Here is a 23,362-nt window from a genome sequence, read left to right on the forward strand (position 1 = left end):
GTCCGGGAAGATCCCACATGCTGCGGAGCAACTAAGCCTGTGCGCCACAACTACTGAAGCCCGCTCACCTAGAGCTTGTGCTTCACAACAAGAGAAGCCACCACAACAAGAAACCCGCGCACCGCAACGGAGAGTAGCCCACGCTCACTGCAACTAGAAAAAGCCCACGCGCAACAACGAAGACCGAACGCAGCCAAAAATAAATAAGTAAAAAAATTAAAAAATTCTTTCAATTTAACATCACTTCATAAAAGGAACAGCATTTTTCAGTTCCCATTTAAATTGGAAAGGATTTCTTTACTTCATGATAAAAGAGACTCTTAACCTTCTTTGTATCTTTACCTAACTCATTTTATAGTCATTTATTGATAGAAATAAGGTCAGTGTACCCAAATTCTTGAGTGTTGTTTTTGTCTGCTGCTTAACAACTACTTCATTATTTGTTTTGATCTTTAAGTTCCAATACATGAAAAAAAAAATTCCAATACATAATTGAAACAGCTTTCAGAGGAATGTTTATAATACTATGGGATAAAAAAAAAAAAAAAAAAAAATATATATATATATATATATAGGTGAAGAAATCAAAATACAGGAAAATAAAGAGTTAAAAAATAAAGTTAGAAAATAGAGAAATACAGAAAATACGTATACTAAGACATATTAGTGTTTTTCAAACTTCTTTTTGACAGCAATACATTGTAAGACATATTTTACACTGCAACACCATACATACATGCATATACACAAACATTTCATGAAGCAGTACTTACCCTTCCTTACTACTTGCTATGTGCTCTGACATTTTCTTTCTATTCTTTTCTCCCCCCTTTTTCAAGTACTTCTTGCAACTTACTAATGCGTCTTGACCCACAATTTGGAAAACAGACTTACACAGTAGGAAGATGAGGGTAACAAATTTGACTCTGCATTTCTTAGAAGGTTATCCGTTAGGGAGAAACAAAAACATGTTTCTGAGTAGTCATAAATGAACGAAGAATGGGGGTGAGATGGCATGTCTGGTAAACTTTTCATGGTGACTTTGATCTTTGTTAAACTGCTATGAAGTTCCCTTGGTCTTGCCTAACTGCAATGTTGCTCTATAGCTAAGGAGACAACTGTCTCAAGAGAAGCACCTAAGGGAATCTCTTGAGAAATCTGGATCAGCCTTGCTACTCAAAATACAAGAAATGGGATCAACAGTGGAGATGGAACGGAAACAGGTAGAGAGATTTTCTCTCCTTGTTTATGTTGGGAAAGTGAAACCAAAGGGGAAAAGCTAATGTTTTACCTACAAACCTATAGTTTTGCTTATTTCCTCTAGATTTATTAAATTCTTTTCTTTGGTATTCCTCTATTAACATTCTTACTACAATTTTAAAAATTTTAGTGCAAAGTAAGAAAGGACTCTGACGCCATTTAGCCCAACGCTCTTAATTTATGAATGAGGGAGCTAAGGACTGAGAGGTTATTTTGTCTCAGGCTTTACAGAAGTGAACTCTTAGCTCCTGGGAGGGAATCCTTCCCTCTGCACCATATAATCTCTGTTACAGGAATTGATTTTGGAACGCACTGACCTAGTCTCATGTTATATGTATTGTATATGACGTGCATAAAAAAGAAAGATTAAACTGAGCTGACATTTGAAGCAAGGAGTAAGTCAAATAATCAGGAATGTGTTTGCATTGCTGTTTTCAAGTCTCATTTATTTTAGCATAATATTTTTGCTTTCATCAAAGTTGTTATTTGAAATATCTATATGTAATTTAGAATATTTTAAATGCTAAGTACCAAGGCAATTAGTAGTTTCAAATCATAATACCTATTATTAGATTACATAATTTTTATTATTTTAACGAGTGCTGTCCTTCACAATGGAATTATAAAGAGGATTCTACTTAAAGAATTGGCAAATGATCCTTTATTGCTATACCTTATATTGCCAGTATAGTAGGCACTAGCCACATGTGGCTATTTAAATAAAAATTAATTTTATTTGTTAAAATTAAACAAAATTAAAGATTCAATTCCTCGCTCACTCTGGCCACATTTTGAGTGCTGTTGAAGAATGCACAGAAGGTTCTCCTGGACAGCACTGCTGGAAGACACTGCACTCTGTTGAGATCTTTAACTGTAACACATAAACACCGCTTCTTCCTCCAGGAACATTAAGATCAGAAAAATCTGCCTTACGCCTGTGCTATAAGTTAGCTTAGTAGAAATCTTTACCTTACAGAAAAGGAGTTTTTCTTATACGATTTCAGGTGCAAATTTTGCAGCAAAACTGCATTGCCCTACGCAGTTCTATTCAGACCACCCAAGAACTACTGGCACAGGAGCGACAACAGAAAGGAGAGTTGGAGGCCGCTACCTCACAGCTCAAGTCTGATCTAGGTATGAAAACAGATGCTAGAAATTACACTTTTGTTAGTTTTTTGAGATTTCATGCGAAAACTCTTAAGATTCCAAATTCTCGAAGTGGCCAGTGTTACTGGTATTTCCCACAGACCTGGATGTAAAAAATTGCTGATTTCCTTTTTATCTGTGGCACTGAGAAAGACAGAGAATGTTGGTAATAAAATAGAATTTGACCCTCTTAATTGTAAACTTATGTAGATTTTTTTCAGGTTTATTTAACTGTGGACTTGGGAACATTTGGGTTCTATAAATCTAGATTGAATATTGGATAATAGAATGCTAATAAGGAAATGAGGTCATTAATCCTTGCTATCCTACTGATTCTAACCATTTATCATGTCAGACTTTCCATTCTTCAGGTTATCAACCTATTTTGGTCAACTTGTATTTGTAGAAATGAATAGTTGTAAGGTACCATAGAGAGAGGTTAGATTAACTACTCGTTTGAGGAAAAAACATCTGTTTTAAAAAAAAAAGTCCTAAAAGGTGACAGAGCTAGGAAATGGAAGTGTCTAGACTTGATCCCAGGTCGCTCAGAGACATGCTTCTTCCAACCCAACAGCCCTTATCAGACTGCTGTTTGTTAATATATAATGTAACAGCAATTTTCAGGTAGATCTCACTATAGAGATCACCCAGAGTTCCAGTGCAGTGCCTTACGGATGAATAACGCTTCATGGTTTACACAGGGCTTTCACATACATTATCTCATGTAATACACAAAAACTATCTGTAATTCCTAAAGTTACAAAATGAATAAATGGTGAAGTGAGGCCTCAAACTGGATCTTCTAACTCCAAACCCAGTGTTCTTGCCAGTGAGGCTTTCCTGCTCTGTGGCTGTAATGAGGCCAGGGAATACCAAAAAGGAAATGAAAATTAAAAAAAAAAAACAAACATAAAGAGTAATCCATTCAATACTTTTACTTACTGCTTTTAGCAGAAAGTATTCTTTTTCCATATAGTTGTTGAGTAATGAATTATTCTGTGAAGTTCTCACTGATAATGCCCCTAAATAATTTTCTGTCTTCCTGTGACTGCATGCCTACAAAAATACATGTTACATTTTATTGTACTACCACATTATCCCATTTGAGCCTTACAGCAAACTTGTGAGAAAGATAAGAAAATATACCCCATTCTACAGAAGGATAAAAAGATCTATAGTGAAGGACCCACAGTAAATAGAATAGCTGGGGCTAAAACACAGCTCTTTCTATTATACTAGTTGTCCTTCTGATTAAGTGATTTTTTAAAATGTTACTTTCTTAATGGATTAATGCTTTAGTTTTGAATTTTGTAAGAATATATGGAAGACCATTAAAAACATTGAGATTAGAATAACAGTAATTCAAATTAACATAAAAAAAGGAAACCTGTCTGAATACCAGCTATATGCTTCATATTGAATAATAGATGCTTTACATGCATGCAATTTTATTACTTTAAGGTACAAATAGTTATTCTAACTAGATTAATAAAAGGAATGCCTTTAGATATTTGCTTCAATGAATTTTAAAGTGCACTTATTTATTAATAATTGTTTATTCATTAGCAATAAACATTATGTATATATATGTGTATATGTGTGTGTATTACACACACATTAATTAAAGTGATTAAATTGTTCTCCTAAGTAGGATAAACATTCCCCTTTTAGTCTTTCTTTGATTAGTGGAATTTTCAAAATAGATCATGTAGTTTATCTTTTTGCTCCTTCACATATGTTAAATTAGAATTTGTTTAAAATGAGTCTTGGACTCATTTTCAAGAAGTACAGTTTTTCTGAGTATATCATAAATAAAATGTGAGTTTTTATGTGTTTTGTAATTTTCTGGCTTTAGAATATTTAAGTGAAACAAAACTAATAGATCTTTATGAATTGTCTATGAAGCCAAACATTAACCTCAGAAAAGTCTATATCTCTTGGCTACTAGTATACAGTGCCAAACTGTTCTCCTATTTCTGCCTTTGGTTTTATTTTCACTGTATATACATACTCTGAGTGGTTTCACATCTCTTTTTTTTCCCACACCAAATCATCCTCCTGAGCTCCAGATGGTATCTTACTGCCAACTAATCATCTATATTTAGATGCTTTGCAGATACCTCAAAACACATGATGGAAGCTTAAGTGTTGCAGTCATTTTTACTCATTATATCCCCCAAACCTGCTCCTTGCCCTGAATTCCCTGTTAGAATCCACCAACCACCCCCACTGTCCAGGTCTGTACACTAGATATTTTCCTTGACTCATCTATTGCCTTTACCCCACCGGTGGGTCACCAAGTCCTGACAGTTCTCCCTGCTTGCTTTTCACAAGTCTTTTCCTTCCGCATCATTACCTCAGAGCCAGCTCTCATTGTTTTACACTTGGGTTACTGCAACAGCTACTAAACTGATCTCCCTGTCTTTACTGAGCCTTTGTCAGAGTAATCTAACAAAACGCTTTTTGATCTTTTTGATTGTGTGCCTCTCTGGCTTGAAATCCCTCAGACTCATCATCATCTGTGCATTGAGTAAAATGTGACCTCATTTACCATTGTACATGACTGTGGACTAGTTTCTTGATAATTTCAGGATTTAGTTTCCAGTCTATAAAAATATGATAGAAATACTTCCATTCTCCTTATTTCTGCAAAATACAGACTAAAACAAATTTTTTTTAAATCAAAGTTTCTCAGGGAAAATACCATGTGTTTTCAATGTAGTTGTAAGTTATTATCATCATAGTTATGTGGACTTTTTTTGTTTTTAGTTTCTAGAGATGACCTCATTTCCAAGTTGGTTGAAGAAAATAAGGTAGGTTTTGAGGTTTTGAGTACAGAGGTTTTCTTTCATCTCTTCACTAAGTAGTATTTCCTCACTCATGTTTGTTTACAGTCCTTCTGATTCTCCTAAAATCTTTATTAAAAAAAGTTTCAGTGTAAATGAGTGTATATCCAGAACTATTGTCAACTGGATATTAGGAAATAAATCATTTCATGCAGATTATTATAGTTTGAAAAAAGGTGCCTTGGCAAAACTAATGAGACTTATTTGCATTTTATACCTATTGCAAATGAATTGTTGTGAAGCTTTTTTTATGAAATGTAAGAAATATTAACTATTTTTGGTGATGGTTTATCAACAACATGAATGTATGTACTTACTACCACTGAATTTAACACTTAACACTTAAATAGTTTTAAGTGAACTGTACTCTTAGAAATAGTTAAAATGAGTATAGTGCTATACAGTAGGCCCTTGCTGGTTATCTATTTTATATATAGTAGTGTGCATATGTTAATCCCAACCTCCTAATTTATCCTTCCCCACCCCTTTCCCCTACAGGGGAAAAGAATCTGAAAAAGAATACATATTATTAGATGTAATTATATAATAATATAATGTATATTTGTATATAATATATAATATTAATATTATTATATATAACTGAATCGCTGTGTTGTACACCTGAAACTAACACAATATTGTAAATCAACTATACTTCAATAAAAAAGACATTTCATTAAAAAGACTTAAAAATGGTTAAAATGATAAATTTTGTTATGTGTATTTTACCACAATAAAAAATAGAATAAATGTTACTACTTTTATATCTTAAGACATTTCTAAATTAATCTCATGATGTAGATGTTATATGATGTTGACTTTTATTGAGATGCTTCTTCTGGAAAGCTAGAAAAGTGGTTCTCTCTCTGAAGGGAGAGGACTTAGACTTTGTTCTTCCCCATTTGACTAAGTACCTATTAGGAAAAACCCAGCCCACAACTCAACATCCCTATCACCTTTTCCTCATCTCAAAGAGAACATTTTTTTTTCACAGAACAAAGGTGCTTTCTTCTGCTCCACCCTCAGGTATTCCTTGATGAAAATCTCTTCCCCTACTTATAATTTTAAAAGATCCTTGCATGTGTTTCTTTGAAATAATAAGCTCATACTGCTAATAGGAAGAAATGTGTATGTAACATAAAGTAAAAATATTTCATCTTAGAGAGTAGAATTTTTTTGACATAGGATACTAGGTAAATATCGAGGTTTGTTTTTAGGCAAATTCTTTCTAATTGGAGTCCCAGTATGAGAATATTTTTAATAAATAGTTTTGATAAATTTATAAATTAAGAGAAGTTTGGGAGTTGGATATATCAAGATTTAAAAAAATCCTTTATAAGACACTTATCTATGTATATTAGAACTTGAACTGGTACTAGCCACAATACAGAACAGGTATTTTGAAAGAGATACATGTAATAGCTCTTACATGTAGAAAAAGAGAAATTCTTTTTTTTTTTTTTTCCTGTAGAATATACAGATGTCTTTCAACAAGGAACATGAAGAAAATGCATATTTGAGGTCTGAAATAATATTCCTTCATGAAGCATCAGAAAAAGCACAGGTAAATCTTCCCATTTCTCTAGTGTTTAGATGTTAATTTTGTTCAGTTAAAGAACCAAGAACCAAGATTAATCCTGGTTACGTGAATTCATACCATTGCCATCATCCAAAATTTTTATTTCCATAAGATTTACTTCATTTGTGAAACATCATCAGATTAACTACATTTCCCATTTCACCCTCTAAATTCCTGTGATACGTAGGTATTTGAGATATACTGCTAAACCATGCACTAGTTTAAACTTTGCCTTGTTTGTTTTCTAATCTACTCACTAAATTATACCTTTTATTTCCCCCTATGAAACTCTAAGCAGTTCAATGCCAAGGGCTATCTTATACTTTCTTTGTATCTTCTATGGCAAAGCACAGTAGGAACCTAATAAATACTTGCTGATATTGGAGTTATGTGTAATCATTTTATGTGGGATGGTGGTTCCCACATTCAGCTGATGTTTTCTGTATATGCATGTATATGGAGAGGAGTCACCACATATGCAAGCAACCGAGTTATTTCTCATAGGGCCCAATGAAATAGTATCGATCATTTAAAAGAACTTTTTGTTAGTACAATTTGATTATTTCAGTGTTAGGATCATAGTGTTGTTATGCTCTCTTTATGATAAAGAAAATACAAAATGTGATCTTTCATAAAATAATGATAACAGTAACTACTACTACTCTTACTATAAATGGTAGTTAACATTTACTGAATCCATACTACAGTAATGGCACAATTCTAAGCACTTTATGTTACTAACATTGTAATCCTCTCAATAGGACTTCTTTAGAACTATTATTATTCCCATTTTAAAGATAAGAAAGTTGATATACAGAGAGGTTTAATAATATAGCTAGGGTTTCCCTGGTGGCACAGTGGTTAAGAATCCTCCTGCCAATGCAAGGAACAGGGTTCGAGCCCTGGTCCGGGAGGATCCCACATGCCGCGGAGCAGCTAAGCCCGTGCGCCACAACTACTGAGCCTGCTCTCTAGAGCCTGCAAGCCACAACTGCTGAGCCCGCATGCCACAACTACTGAAGCCCTCGAGCCTAGAGCCCATGCTCTGCAACAAGAGAAGCCACCGCAATGAGAGGCCCACGCACTGCAATGAAGGGTAGCCCCTGCTCACCGCAACTAGAGAAAACCGGCATGAAACAATGAAGACCCAACGCAGCCAAAAATAAATTAAAAAAAAATATATATATATATATAGCTAGTAAGTGACACAGTTGGAATTTGAGCCCAGCAATCTAGCTGTAAAGAAAATTAGCTATTTCTTTTCAAGGAGCAAGAGTTCTCCTCTGTCTTATCCCCAAGTATTCCTTGATAAATAGTTTGTGCATCTGGTTATAACTTTAAAATGCCCCTGAATGAATTCCTGTCTTATGATGCTGTCCCACTTATGATGCTGTCCAGATAATCTTTAGTTTATCTGTCCTTTCTTGTTACTGTTTTTTGAGTGTTTTTTCTATTAACCCTTCAGAGTTATTTGCCCCATCCTTAAAGAGTTTGTACATTAAAACATAAGATCCTTACCAAATATACTTTGCAAAAATAGCTGAGAATTAAGATAAATATTTTCCACAGGAATACAAATTTCAAAATACCAAAAGGACAAGAGAATTATAAACTAACTACATGTATGATAGATGTGTTACAGAAAAGATTTTTGTTTTATTTTGGAAGGTTAATCTTGTGAAATGGCACAGTCATCTGTATTTTGCTTTTTTGAATACTGTAATTGGTGATGAAAGAGCTTAGGTATTTTGTTATCAGCTAAACAATTCTGAAAGCTCATCATCCAATTTTGAGAATGGATTTCTGTAACATTGGCCATGCATCTACATTGTAAATTCCATTCTGTAGATGTCTTGCTGTAATTGACCAGCATTCAAAATTATGAAGAATGGAAGATTGGTAAACTGCCAAATGCTTCAGTTGCTCCTCTGTATCAGCAAATTTCCCCTTTTAATTTACAGTTGTTTAGGATGATGACTCCAAATATTTGAAAGTATTTTATAATCTAATGAAATATCAATTGGGATTAGGTTAAATAAATTAGGTTCACATGTATGGTGAAATACTAGGCCATTGTTAAAAATGATGATATGTAAGTAAAAAGACTTATTTATTGGAGAGATCTGTGATTTGCTGTATATGTTGTCTTAGGTTTTGAATGACCAACTGACTAGAAAGTGTTCAGAGCTGAACAGAATGCTTCAGACTGTTAGAATGGAAAATACCAGAATCATTGCTGACCACCAAGCCATTCTGCAGGTATTCATTTTTAACACTAGTCAATTTCTGGTAGAGTCATCAGGAAGCCTCCTTGGCTAAGAGATCAGGAAATACAAATAGCCAACTGGATACATAAAATATTGTAGCAATTAATTTCAAGGATTTTTCTGAATTATTTTATTTTTTAATTAGTTGTTTCCTGTTTTCATCAGAGGGGTCATTTGGCCTTACACTCAGTGCTTTCTTAATGGTTTCTTCTCAAATATCATTACTTTAGGAAAAGTAATTACCTGTCCCAGTATTGATAGAATCATGGAGAATACTTATGACTGACCCTAAAGTATTTACCTTTTCCCCAAAGACCTGTGCTTTCCCATTTTGCTTATGCCATTCCCTCTGCTGAGAATGGTCTTTACTTCATTTTCAACTGTTTGAGATTGTGTTCAGTCTTTAAGACTCACTTTCACCCAGAAGCTTGATCACTCCAATCAGAAAGAATCAGTTTTGTCTTTTAATTTCTACTTCTAGGACACTAAACAGGCTGTAATAATAAGGCTCTCTCTTTTTTTTTTTTTTTGAGCATACTTACTATATACCAAGCATTGTGCTAAGGATTTTACATATATTACCTCCTTTAATCCTAGCAGCTGTTACATAAAGGGATATTTGTCATCCTCATTTTACAGATAATAAGAATAAGATTTAGAGAAGTTAATCAACTTGCCCAAAATCACCCAGCTAGTATAGGGTGGAGCCAGATTTAAATCTAGATTTGACTCCAGACTCAGTGTTTTTAATCATTTATGTTATGTTGCTTCTCTTGTTCTGCATTCTATAGTAGTAGTTTATATGCATGGCTCATTTCCTGTACTACATTCCTAGGACATTGTCTTACATATCTTTGTTATTACCCATAGGGCTAAGCGTGTTTTGCACGTAACAGGTACTCAATAAGTATTTTTTATTAATTCAGAAAGCATTTAGTGTTTACCTCATGCAAGTATGTTGCTAGATCTAGATAGAATTATGGCAGTGAACAAGACAAGTCCCTACTTTCATGGAACTTACAGTTTAGTAGACTGAATAATGTGACTTATGTATGTAACACTTTCACAAACATTTTAAAACTTTGGAATATGACACAAGTGAGATCCCATTTTACCAAGTATGAAGGTGTGAAGGCTTACCTTGCATCAAATATTGTTCAAAAAGTGTTTTAAAATATGTTTACAAATATAATTATTAATATGTACTATATTTACAAAAGCTTTATAAATTGTAGGTAGAGGAGGTGTGCATAAAAATGCTGTTTTGATAATTGATAATAGTAAGCCAGAGAAAATTGTGCAAAACAGTTATAGACTTCTGCTGTAGCAGTATCTGAGTGCAATTTCAGATACTGTCAAAAGAATTTACACTAAACTATGAAACATGATTGTCCCTGGAGAATGGAATTATTTGGAAGAAATGTGGGGGAGATAGAGGTAGAGCGATCATTTCACTTTATATACGTTGATATTGTTTTACTTTTTAAAATATAGTATCATGTTGAAATTCTAAAGTACCAAAACATACTTAATATAGTTTTTTAAAAATCTTTATTGGAGTCTGGTTGCTTTACAATGTTGTGTTAGCCTCCACTGCACAACAAATGTATCAGCCATACACATACAGATCTCCCCTCCCTCTTGGACTTCCCTCCCATTTAGGTTACCACAGTGCATTAGGTAGAGTTCCCTGTGCTATACAGTATGTTCCTATCAGTTGTCTATTTTATACATGGTATCTAAAAATTTGTCCATGTTAGGAGTTTTATAAATTTTGCAGCAAGCTGGATAAATAATGCATCTTGATTGTTGGCTAGAAGAGCTATAAAATGATAGAATTGTGGTCAGGTCAGGGTAGGTACAAAGAGCAAGCTGGACATTAAGATAAATTCTTTTAAAAAGGGGTTTTATTTATATAAATTAAATTTGTCTTTTGTAAGTATCAGTATCTTTGATCAGTTGTTTAGAGTGATACCCTATCAAATGACTTCTGGCATCTTAACTTTTAATATTGCTTCTAACACTCAGGAAGAACAGAAAATGATGACACAGACATTTCAAGAACAAAACTTACTGCTGGATGTAGCCCATGCCAGTATCACAAGTGAGCTACAGACTGTTCAGAATGAGAAAACACAACTCCAAATGCATCTGTAAGTAAACTGTGGGCAACTTTTGCATCTTTTGTTTTTGTATTTGTATTTCTTATCTTTAATGAAAATGTTTAATTCTGCATTTGCTGGGCCAGTCACAAAAATAAAGACTCTGCCCTAAAGGAACTAGTTTTGTTAGAACATTTCGGTAACTGCTCTCAGGCAGGAGATATGTTCTGTAAGAACATTTAGTCTTTCTGTTAAAGAAGAACTCTCATTCAGCTTTCATATCTCCTTGTTCTCTTCCTGCAGGGACCATTTAGTCCTTGAGCATAACCAGTGTATCCAGAAAGCACAGGATGCTGAGAAGAGGGCAGCTGTGCAAAAAGAGCTGCTAGAATCAACTATTGCAAGATTGCGAAGGGAACTGGAAGCATCAATGCAAGAGAAGACCTCTCTGCTACAGGAGAAAGAAGGACTTCAGAGAGAGGTAGGTAGAGGCAGATTTATGTTACCTCCTGGTTGTGGTGGTGATCTTGTTTTAAAATTTTATTGTAAGTGCAAAAGACAAGAAAAGAAATACAACCCAGATGCAGTTTGTCTGAGTTGCCCATGAAAGAAATCTTTGGGTGGCTAATCTGTGTCTTTCAGCATGTGAGTGCACTGTGCCAAATAGTTACCCTTATAAAGCATGAGTGAATGTTAACTAACCATTAACACATCCTCATGTTAGTTAAGGAGTCAGATTTAAAACTCGATTTTCCCAGTAGGAGTGGGACAGTGTAGTGGAAACAGTGTAAGGGGAAACAGCCCTGTCTTCCTCGTTAGGAAGGAACCAGCAGAGTCTGACATGCAGACGTGTCTTTCTAATTTCAGGGCTGTTTGTGAAGTCTGCTCTGCCTCAGAGACTCCCCGAGTGGCCCCTTTTCTGAGAGGATGTGCTATCTCTGCAGTGTAGGTATTAATTGACATGCAGGGTGTATCTGCTATAGTAGAGCCTGTCAGCTGTTTTTAAATTGACCCATTTCTTTTTTTCCCTCCTCTTGGGCAGGTTAATAAAACCGAGAAAGAAATAGCAGAAGAAAAATGCAACTTGGAAAAGGAATTAGCTAAAAGCAAGGTATTCCACATTTTATTTGTTGTTATGTCATTATATTTAATTCCTTCTGTATTGCTGCTTCCTATATCAGCTTATCTTAATGAGGAGATGGGCTATTTTGTTGTTTGTTGTTCTCTATTCCCCCAAAATGTGGGGAGAATAGAGAAGCCACGAAGCTGGATGCACTTGGAGCACTCCAGTCACTTCAGCATAAGGCTGCGTCTGGGGAATGTTTGCTTGTTAAGCATCTCGTGTTTGCCAGTGAGCCATCACTGCCTCGGACCCTAGTGTTCACCGAGTAGTTTAGCCAGGGATTCCCCTGAGAGTCAGCTAATGAGCCTGTGGGCTGCAAAGGGATGATTGCTGACGATGCTGGTGGTTTTTTTGGTTTGTTTTTTGGGTTTTTTTAAAAAACTAATTTAAGCTTCCTAACTTGTTAGCACTTGACACTTTATTTGTGAGATACCCCTTTCTGGGTTCTATGAAGGTAGCATGGCCAGAGAAACAAACACAATCCTCATTCAAACAAAAAAAATCTTTAAGACATTGCTGTTTGCATTTCAAGATTTGAAGAGTAAAGATTATGTATCACTATCATCTAGAGAATATATCTGGAGCATCAAGGACTATCAGCCCATCCCCATTCAATAAACCCAGCAACAGGTGTCAGATATAGGCATCAAGCCTTGACTGTTACTTGGCTCAACTAAATAGCATTCTTAGTACCATATATGTGAACTCTTAGTTTAAGAACTGGGGAGAGAAGAAAAGCTAAATTCTGAGCTGGAGCTCAAAGACAGTTCACTAAGCTGGCAGGTACCTTCTGTGTTTTAGTCACTCATATCTAGTGATTTGAAAACAGTCCACCCAAAAAATCTTTAAATAAAGCTGACGTCCTGTGGCAAGGACTTTGCTGGTATCAATGTGGCCTCAAATATGTTTTTTTTAATTTGGGAAGTTGGTGGCTACTATTTTAAATTCATTAATACTTTTTGCTTTAAAATGCTAGTGAATATTTCATGGCTAAGGCAAATGCTATTTGCGATTAAAACATGGTATTATTATTTTGCTTGTCTGATTTCATTTGTTTTAATGTAGACTAAGTGTATGTTCATGGGGCTGAAAGATACTTGCTCGTTAGAGAGGTTCTATTAAGCCAAATGACAGTGTTTCTACAGAGTTCCGTTTTTTGGTCTAACTTGATATTTTTTACATGTGTACTCACTGTAAAGCTATGTTTTCTTAAAGTCAGGCTTATTGAGTTATAATTTAGAGTGAAATTCACCCTTTTTTTAGTGTACAGGTCTGTGAGCTTTGACAACCACAATCATGTAACCACCACCACCACAATCAAAATATAGAACATTTCTATCACCCCGGAAAGTTCCCTTGCGCCTTTTAGTAGTCAGCCTCTTCCTCCATCCCCATCCCCTGGCAACCACTGATCTGTTTTTCTACCCCTGTAGTTATATCTTTTCCAGAATATCATACAAATGGTATCATACAATATGTAGCATTATAAGTCTGGCTTCTTTCATTTAGCATAAAGCATTTGAGATTTGAGATTCACGCATGTTACTGTATGTATCAGTGGTTTATGTTCTGTTATATCACAGTTTCTTTACCCGTTTGCCAATTGAAGAACATTTGGGTTGTTTCCAGATTTTGGCAGTTATGAAAAAAACCTGTATAAATATTCATATGTGAACATGTATTTTTATTTCTCTTGGATACATATCAGGAATTGGACTTCTAGATCCTACAGTAAATATATGTTCAACTGTCTTCCAAAGGATGTGTGCCATCTTGCATTCCTACCAGGAATATATGAGTTCCAGTTTCTCTACACTCTCACCAGCACTTGGCATTGTCAATTCTTTTAGTTTCAGCCATTCTGATTGGTGTGTAGGGGTATGTCACTGTGGTGTACTTTGCTTTTCTCCAGTGACTAGTAATATTGAGTACCTTTTCATCTGCTTATTTGCCATCAACAACTTAAAGTGTCTCTTCAAATCTTTTAACCATTTTTAATTCAGTTGTTTGTTTTCTCATAATTTATTTTTCAGAGCTTTAAAAATAGTGTCATATTAATTCTCATGTAATAGTTATTACTATCTGTATATAAACAAATTTTATATGTGCTTTACCTACTTTTCTTCTATATTATGCCTTTTCATGCTCTTTTAAAGAGCAGAAGTTTTATATTTTGATTAAGTCCAGTTTATCAATTTTTCAAATTTTATGGATGATACTTTTTGTGTTGTAGCTAAGAAATTTTTGCCTAATCTAAGATTACATAGATTTTCTCCTTTGTTCCCTAGAACTTTTTTGGCTTTACGTTCAATATTAGGTCTATGATCCACTTCAAGTTAATTTTTGTATATCATGCAAGATGTAGTCCAAGGTTCATTTATTTTTAGGTGGATCATCTGATTGTTTTAGTACCTTTTATTATTGAGATACAATTAGTATACCATAAATTCACCTTCTTAAAATATACAAGTTAGTGATTTCTTAGTATATTCACAAGTTTGCACAAATACCACCACTATCTTATTCTAGAACCTTTTTAATCATCCTAAAAAGAAACCTAGTACCCATTAGGAGTCACTCCCTATTTACCCCTGCCCACCTCTGGCAACTACTATTCTACTTTCTACCTCAATGGATTTGTCTGTTCTGGATATGTCATGTAAATAGAATCAAACAGTATGTGGCCTTTTGGGTCTGGCTTCCTAGCATGATGATTTCAAAGTTTGTCCATATTGTAGTGTATATAACTACTTCATTTCTTTTATGGCTGAATAATATTGCATGAATATAACACACTTCATTTATCCATTCATCAGTTGATAGACATTTAGGCCGTTTCCATTTTTTGGCTATTAAGAATAATGCTATGAACATTTGTGTACAATTCTTTTTGTGAGCATATGTTTTCACTTCTCCAGGAACAAAACTACTGGGTCATGTGATAACTCTGTTTATCATTTTGAGAAACTGCCAAACTGTTTTACAAGTAAGGTAGTTGCACCATTTTACAGTCCCACTAGCAATGTATGAGCATTCCACTATCTACGTCCTCACCTAAACTTGTTATTGTCCTCTTTAAAAAAACTACACCCATCCTAGTAGGTGTGAAGTATCTCACTGCGGTTTTTTTTTTTTTTAACTGAGGTGAAATTCACATACTGTAAAATCAACCATTTAAAAGTGAACAGTTCAGTGGCATTTAGTACAATATTCACAATATTGTGCAACCACCACCTCTGTCTAGTTCCAAAACATTTCAGTACCCCGAAAGGAAACCCCATACCCATTAAGCAATCACTCCTTATTCCCTCCTTCCCCCAGCCCCTGACAACCACTACTCTGCATTCTGTCTCTATGGATTTACCTATTATACATATTTCATATGAATATAATCATACAATATGTGATCTTTTGTATCTGGCTTCTTTCACTTAGCATAATGTTTTTGAGGGTCATCCATGTTTTTGTATCAGTATGTATCAGTACTTCATTCCTTTTTATGGTTGAGTAATATTCATTTTGTGTGTGTTTGCGTGTTTGTGTGTGTGTGTGTGTTGAGTTGGCTAAAAAGTTCGTTTGGGTTTTTTGTAAGATCTTACAGAAAACCCAAAAGAATTTTTTTAACCAACTAAATATATATGTGTGTGTGTATACATACACACACACACACACATGTATATATATGTACACATACACATACCACAATTTATTTATCTGTTGATGGATATTTGCATTGTTTCTGCCTTTTGGCTGTTGTGATTAGTGCTGCTATAAACATTTGTATGTGTATTTGTAAGTACCTGTTTTTTTATATATCTTAAAGATATGTTAAGATATATAGCTATGAGTGGAATTGCAGGGTCATGTGGTAATTTTATGTTTAACTTTCTGAAGAACAACCAGACTGTTTTCCACAATGCTGAACCACTTTGTCTTCCCACCAGCAGTGTAGAAGGGCTCCAGTTTCTCCACATCCTCACCAACACGTTATTTATTTATTTATTTATTTTATTTTATTTTATTTATTTTATTTTTGTCTGTGTTGGGTCTTTGTTGCTGCACGTGGGCTCTCTCTAGTTGCATCGAGCGGGGGCTACTCTTCCTTGTGGTGCGCGGGCTTCTCATTGCAGTGGCCTCCCTTGTTGTGGAGCGCGGGCTCTAGGCTTATGGGCTTCGGTAGTTGTGGCACGTGGGCTCTAGAGCGCAGGCTCAGTAGTTGTGGCGCACGGGCCCAGTTGCTCCGCGGCATGTGAGATCTTCCTGGACCAGGGCTCGAACCCATGTCCCCTGCATCAGCAGGCGGATTCCTAACCACTGCACCATCAGGGAAGCCCCTATTTTTTGTTTTTTGATAATAGCCATCCTAGTAAGTGTGAAAGTGGTACCTCATTTTGGTTTTGATTTGCATTTCCTTAATGGCTAATAATGTTGAGCATCTTATTATGTGTTTATTGGCCATTTGTATATCTTCTTTGGAGAGCTGCATCTACTCAGATCCTTTACCAATTTTTAAAGTGGGTTATTTAATGTCTTTTAATTGTTGAGTTGTAAGAGTTCTTTATATATTTTGGATGGTAGACCCTTATCAGATATGTGACTTGCAGATATTTTTCTCCCATTCTTTGGGTTCTTTTTAAATTTTTAGATTTTTATAAAGTCCAGTTTATCAATTTTTTCTTTGGTTGCGTGTGCTTTAAGTGTCGCATCTGAGAAACTGTTGCCTGATCCAAGGTCACAAAGATTTACACCTTTTTGTTTTGTTTTGTTTTTATATTGGAGTATAGTTGATTAACAATGTTGTGTTAGTTTCAGGTGTACAGCAAAGTGATTAAGTTATACATGTACCTATTCTTTTTCAAATTCTTTTTCCATTTAGGTTATTACAGAATATTGAGCAGTTTCCTGTGCTACACAGTAGGTCCTTGTTGGTTATCTATTTTAAATATAGCAGTGTGTACATGTCAGTCCCAAACTCCCAATCCCTCCCCTCCCCCACTCTTCCCCCCATAACCATAAGAACATTCTCTAAGTCTGTGAGTCTGTTTCTGTTTTGTAAATAAGTTCATTGGTATCTTTTTTTTTTTTTTTTACATTCCACATATAAGTGATATCATGATATTTGTTTTTCTCTGTGTGACTTATTTCACTTAGTATAATAATCTCCAGGTCCATCCATGTTGCTGAAAATGGCATTATTTCATTGTATTCAATGGCTGAGTAATATTCCATTATATTTATGTACCACATCTTCTTTATCCACTCCTCTGTCGATGGACATTTAGGTTGCTTCCATGTCTTGGCTCTTGCAAACAGTGCTGCAATGAACATTGGGGTGCATGTATCCTTTCAAACCATGTTTTTCTCCGGATATATGCCCAGGAGTGGGATTGCTAGATCATATAGTAGTTCTAATTTTAGTTTTTTAAGGAACCTCCATATTGTTCTCCACAGTGGCTGCACCAATTTACATTCCCACCAGCAGTGTGGGAGGGTTCCCTTTTCTCCACACCCTCTTCAGCATTTATTGTTTGTAGACTTTTTGATAATGGCCATTCTGACTGGTGTGAGGAGATACCTCATTGTAGTTTTGATTTGCATTTCTCTAATAATTAACAGTGTTGAGCATCTTTTCATGTACCTCTTGGCCATCTGTATGTCTTCTTTGGAGAAATGTCTATTTAGGTCTTCTGCCCATTCTTTGATTGGGTTGTTTTTTTGGTATTGAGCCGCATGAGCTGTTTGTATGTTTTGAAGACTAATCCCTTGTCGGTTGCATTGTTTACAAATATTTTCTCCCATTCTGTGGGTTGTCTTCATTTTGTTTATGGCTTCTTTTGCTGTTCAAAAGCTTTTGAGTTTAATTTGGTCCCATTTGTTTATTTTTGTTTTTATTTTCATTACTCTAGGAGGTGGGTCAAAAAAGATCTTGCTGTGGTTTATGTCAAAGAGTGTTTTTCCTGTGTTTTCCTCTAAGAGTTTTATACTGTCCAGTATTACATTTAGGTCTTTAATCCATTTTGAGTTTATTTTTCTGTATGGTGTTAGGGAGTGTTCTGATTTCATTCTTTTACATGTAGCTGTCCAGTTTTCCCAGCACCACTTATTGAAGAGGCTGTCTTTCCTCCATTGTATAGTCTTGCCTCCTTTATTGTAGATTAATTGATGATAGGTGTGTGGTTTATTTCTGGGCTTTCTATCCTGTTCCATTGAATTATATTTCTGTTTTTGTGCCAGTATGATACTGTTTTGATTACTGTAGCTTTGTAGTATGGTCTGAAGTCAGGGAGCCTGATTCCTCCAGCTTCGTTTTTCTTTCTCAAGAGTGCTTTGGCTCTTCAGGGTCTTTTGTGTCTCCATACAGATTTTAAGATTTTTTGTTGTAGTTCTGTGAAAAATTCCATTGGTAATTTGGTAGGGATTTCATCGAATCTGTAGATTGTCTTGGGTAGTATAGTCATTTTGACAGTATTGATTCTTCCAATCCAAGAACATCGTATATCTTTCCATCTGTGTCATCTTTGATTTCTTTCATCTGCATCTTATAGTTTTCAGAATAATGGTCTTTTGCCTCCTTAGGTAGGTTTATTCCTAGGTGTTTTATTCTTTTGAATACAATGGTAATTGGGATTGTTTCCTTAATTTCTCCTTCTGATCTCTCATTGTTAGTGTATAGAAATGCAACAGATTTCTGTGTATTAATTTTGTATCCTGAAAGTTGACTGAATTCATTGATGAGCTCTAGTAGTTTTCTGGTAGCATCTTTAGGATTTTCTATGTATAGTGTCATGTCACCTGCAAACAGTGACAGTTTTACTTCTTCTTTTCCAGTTTGGATTCCTTTATTTCTTTTTCTTCTCTGATTGACGTGACTAGGACTTCCAAAACTGTGTTGAATAAAAGTGGTGAGAGTGGACATCCTTGTCTTGTTCCTGATCTTAGGGGAGGTGCTTTCAGCTATTCACAGTTGAGTATGACGTTAGCTGTAGGTTTGTCATATACAGCCTTTATTATGTTGAGGTAGGTTCTCTCTATGCCCACTTTCTGTAGAGTTTTTATCATAAATGGGTGTTGAATTTTGTCAAAAGCTTTTTCTGCATCTATTGAGAGGACCATATGGTTTTTATTCTTCAATTTGTTGATGTGGTATATCACACTGATTAATTTGTAGATACTGAAAAATCCTTGCATCCCTGGGATAAATTCCACTTGATCATAGTGTATGATCCTTTTAATGTATTGTTGGATTTGTTTTGCTAGTATTTTGTTGAGGATTTTTGCATCTGTGTTCATCAGTGATATTGGCCTGTAATTTTCCTTTTTTGTGGTATCTTTGTCTGGTTTTGTTATCAGGGTGATGGTGGCCTCATAGAATGAGTTTGGGAATGTTCCCTCCTCTGCAATGTTTTGGAATAGTTTCAGAAGGATAAGTGCTAACTCTTCTCTAAATGTTTGATAGAAGTCACCTGTGAAGCCATCTGGTCCTGGACTTTTGTTTGTTGGGAGTTTTTAAAGCACAGTTTTAATTTCAGTGCTTATGATTGGTCTGTTCATATTTTCTATTTCTTTCTGGTTCAGTCTTGGGAGATTATATCTTTCTAAGAACTTGTCCATTTCTTCTAGGTTGTCCATTTTATTGGTATATAGTTGCCTGTAGCAGTCTCTTATGATCCTTTGTATTTCTATGGTGATTGTTGTAACTTCTCCTTTTTCATATCTAATTTTACTGATTTGAGCCCTTTCCCTTTTTTTCTTGATAAGTCTGGCTAAAGGTTTATCAATTTTGTTTATCTTCTCAAAGAACCAGCTTTTAGTTTCATTGATCTTTTCTGTTGTTTTCTTTATCTCTATTTCATTTCTTCCCTCTCTGATCTTTATAATTTTTTTCCTTCTACTAACTTTGGGTTTTGTTTGTTCTTGTTTCTCTAGTTGCTTTAAGTGTAAGGTTAGGTTGTTTATATGTGATTTTTCTTGTTTCCTAAGGTAAGATTTTATTGCTAGAAACTTCCCTGTTAGAACTGCTTTTGCTGCATCCCATAGGTTTTGGATCATTGTGGTTTGGTTTTCACTTGTCTGTTAGTATTTTTTCATTTCCTCTTTGATTTCTTCAGTGATCCATCAGTTGTTTAGTAACATATTGTTTAGCCTCCACATATTTGTGTTTTTTACAGTTTTTTCTTGTAATTGATTTCTAATCTCATAGCATTGTGGTTGGAAAAAATGCTTGATATGATTTCAATTTCCTTAAAGTTACCAAGAATTGCTTTGTGATCAGTCCTGGAGAATGTTCCATGTGCACTTCAGAAGAATGTGTACTCTGCTACTTTTGAATGAAATGCTCTATAAATATCAGTTAAGTCCATCTGGTCCAATGTGTCATTTAAGGCCTTTGTTTCCTTATTGATTTTCTGTCTGGATGATCTGTTCATTGGTGAAAGTGGGGTGTTAAAGTCCCCCACTATTATTGTATTACTTCAATTTCTCCTTTTATGGCTGTTAGTATTTGCCTTATATATTGGAGTGCTCCTATGTTGGGTACATACATGTTTTCGATTGTTATAGCTTCTTAGATGGATCTCTTGATCATTATGTAGTGTCATTCTTTGTCTCTTGTAACAGTCTTTATTTTAAAGTCTATTTTGTCTGATATGAGTATGGCTACTCCAGCTTTCTTTTGATTTCTATTTGCATGGAATACCTTTTTCCATCCTCTCACTTTCAGTCTCTGTGTCCCTAGATCTGAGGTGGGTCTCTTACAGACAATATATATACGGATCTTGTTTTTGTATCCATTCAGCCAGTCTATGTCTTTTGGTTGGAGCATTTAATCCATTTACATTTAAGGTAATTATCAATATGCGTGTTCCTCTTGCCATTTTCGTAATTGTTTTGAATTTTGGGTTTTTTTTGTGGGTTTTTTTGGCCGTACCCCTTGTTTTGTGAGATCTTAGTACCCTGACCAGGGATTGAACTTGGGACATGGCAGTGAAAGTGCCAAGTCCTAACCACTGGACCACCAGGGAATTCCCTGGATTTGTTTTTGTAGGTCTTTTTTCTTTCCTTCCTCTTTTGTTTTCTTATCTTGTGATTTGATGACTAACTTTAATGTTGTGTTTCGATTCCTTTTTCTTTTTTGTGTGTATTTATTGCAGATTTTTGGTTTACGGTTCCCGTGAGCTTTTGATATAGCAGTCTATATATAAAGAAGATTGCTTTAAGTTGCTAGTCTTTTAATTTCAAATGCAATTCCAATATCCTGCATTTGTGCTCTCCTCTTCTCACAGTTACTGGTTTTGATATCATATTTGTGTGCAGATGATTTCCTACATTAACTGTATGTTTGCCTTTACTGGTGAGCTTTCCATTCATTATTTTCTTGTTTCTAGTTGTGGCCTTTTCTTTTCCACCTAGAGAAGTTCCTTTAGCATTTGTTGCAAAGCTGGTCTGGTGGTGCTGAATTCTCTTGGCTTTTGCTTGTCTATAAAGTTTTTAATTTCTCCTTCAAATCTGAATGAGAACCTTGGTGGGTAGAGTATTCCTGGTTTTAGGTTCTTTCCTTTCATCACTTTAAATAGATCTTGCCACTCCCTTTTGGCCTGCAGAGTTTCTGCTGAGAAATCACTTGATAACCTTATGGGAATTCCTTTGTATGTTATTTGTTGCTTTTCCCTTGTTGCTTTTAATATTTTTTCATTGTCTTTAATTTTTGTCAGTTTGATTACTGTGTGTCCTGGCATATTCCTCCTTGGGTTCATCCTACCTGGGAGTCTCTTTGCTTCCTGGACTTGGGTTACTGTTTCCTTTTCCATGTTAGGGAATTTTTCAGCTATTATCTCTTCAAATATTTTCAAAGGTCCTTTCTCTCTCTACTCTCCTTCTGGGAGGCCTATAATGTGAATGTTGGTGCATTTAATGTTGTCCCAGAAGTCTCTTAGACTGTCTTCATTTCTTTTCATTCTTTTTTCTTTATTCTTCTCCATGGCAGTGATTTCCACCATTCTGTCTTCCAGCTCACTTATCCATTCTTCTGCCTCAGTTATTCTGGTATTGATTCCTTCTAGTGTAGTTTTCATTTCAGTTATTGTACATCTCTGTTTGTTTGGTCTTTAGTTCTTCTATGTCTTTTTTAAACATTTCTTGTATCTTCTCGGTCTGTGCCTCCATTCTTTTCCTGGGATCTTGGAACATCTTCAATATCATTACTCTGAATTCTTTTTCCAGTAGATGGCCTATCTCCACTTCACTTAGTTGTTCTTCTGGTGTTTTATCTTGTTCTTTCATCTGGTACATATTCCTTTGCCGTCTCATTTTGTCTAACTTTCTGTGATTGCGGTTTCCATTCCGCAAGCTGTAGTTCTTCTTGCTTCTGCTGTCTTCCCTCTGGTGGATGAGGCTGTCTAAGAGACTTGTGCAGGCTTCCTGGTTCCTGCCAACTGGTGGGTAGAGCTGGTTCTTGTCCCTCTGGGCAGGGCCATGCTCAGGAAGACTTTAAGCAGCCTGTCTGCTGATGGGTGGGACTGTATTCCCGTCCTGTTGGTTGTTTGGCCTGAGGCGTCCCAGCACTGGAGCCTACAGGCTGTTGGGTGGGGCTAGGTCATTGGGAGGAAATGGCAGCCTCCAGCAGTGCTCATGTTAATGATTATTCCCCAGGACTACTGCTGCCAGTGTCTTTGTACCTGCAGTGAGCCACAGCTCCTCCCCTGCCTCTCCAGGAGACCCTCCAATACTAGCAGGTAGGTCTGGCCCAGTCTCTTATGAGGTCACTGCTTTTTTCCCCTGGGTCCTGGTGCACATGAGACCTTGTGTGTGCCCTCCAAGAGTGGAGTTTCTGTTTCCCCAGTCCTGTGGAATTCCTGCGATCAAACCCCGCTGGCCTTCAAAACCAGATTCTCTGGGGGCTCCTCCTCCTCTTACCAGGCCCCCACGCTGGGAAGGCTGACATGGGGCTCTGGACTTTCAGTCCTGTGGGAGAACTTTTCAGGTATAATTACTTTCTAGTTTGTGGGTTGCCCACCCAGTGGGTATGGGATTTGATTTTATTG

General features: G+C 35.7%; 1 protein-coding gene across 9 annotated transcripts in view; it reads left to right on the top strand.

Moving 5' to 3' along the window:
• Positions 1-23,362, top strand: part of CCDC150 (coiled-coil domain containing 150) — a 98,205-nt gene that overhangs the window by 15,067 nt on the left and 59,776 nt on the right. For 7 of the 9 annotated variants that reach the window (XM_082467003.1, XM_082466994.1, XM_082466998.1 and 4 more), the window contains 8 exons: positions 1,107-1,223; positions 2,265-2,394; positions 5,176-5,219; positions 6,724-6,816; positions 8,983-9,090; positions 11,127-11,251; positions 11,504-11,681; positions 12,243-12,311. In XM_082467003.1, coding sequence (XP_082323129.1) covers positions 1,107-1,223; positions 2,265-2,394; positions 5,176-5,219; positions 6,724-6,816; positions 8,983-9,090; positions 11,127-11,251; positions 11,504-11,681; positions 12,243-12,311 — 864 coding nt within the window. The remainder of the gene's footprint in view (positions 1-1,106; positions 1,224-2,264; positions 2,395-5,175; positions 5,220-6,723; positions 6,817-8,982; positions 9,091-11,126; positions 11,252-11,503; positions 11,682-12,242; positions 12,312-23,362) is intronic. The other 2 variants (XM_082466997.1, XM_082466999.1) reach the window with 1 other exon arrangement.

Source organism: Balaenoptera physalus, assembly GCF_965194825.1.
Source record: "Balaenoptera physalus genome assembly, chromosome: 6".
Classification (NCBI taxonomy): Eukaryota; Metazoa; Chordata; class Mammalia; order Artiodactyla; family Balaenopteridae; genus Balaenoptera; species Balaenoptera physalus.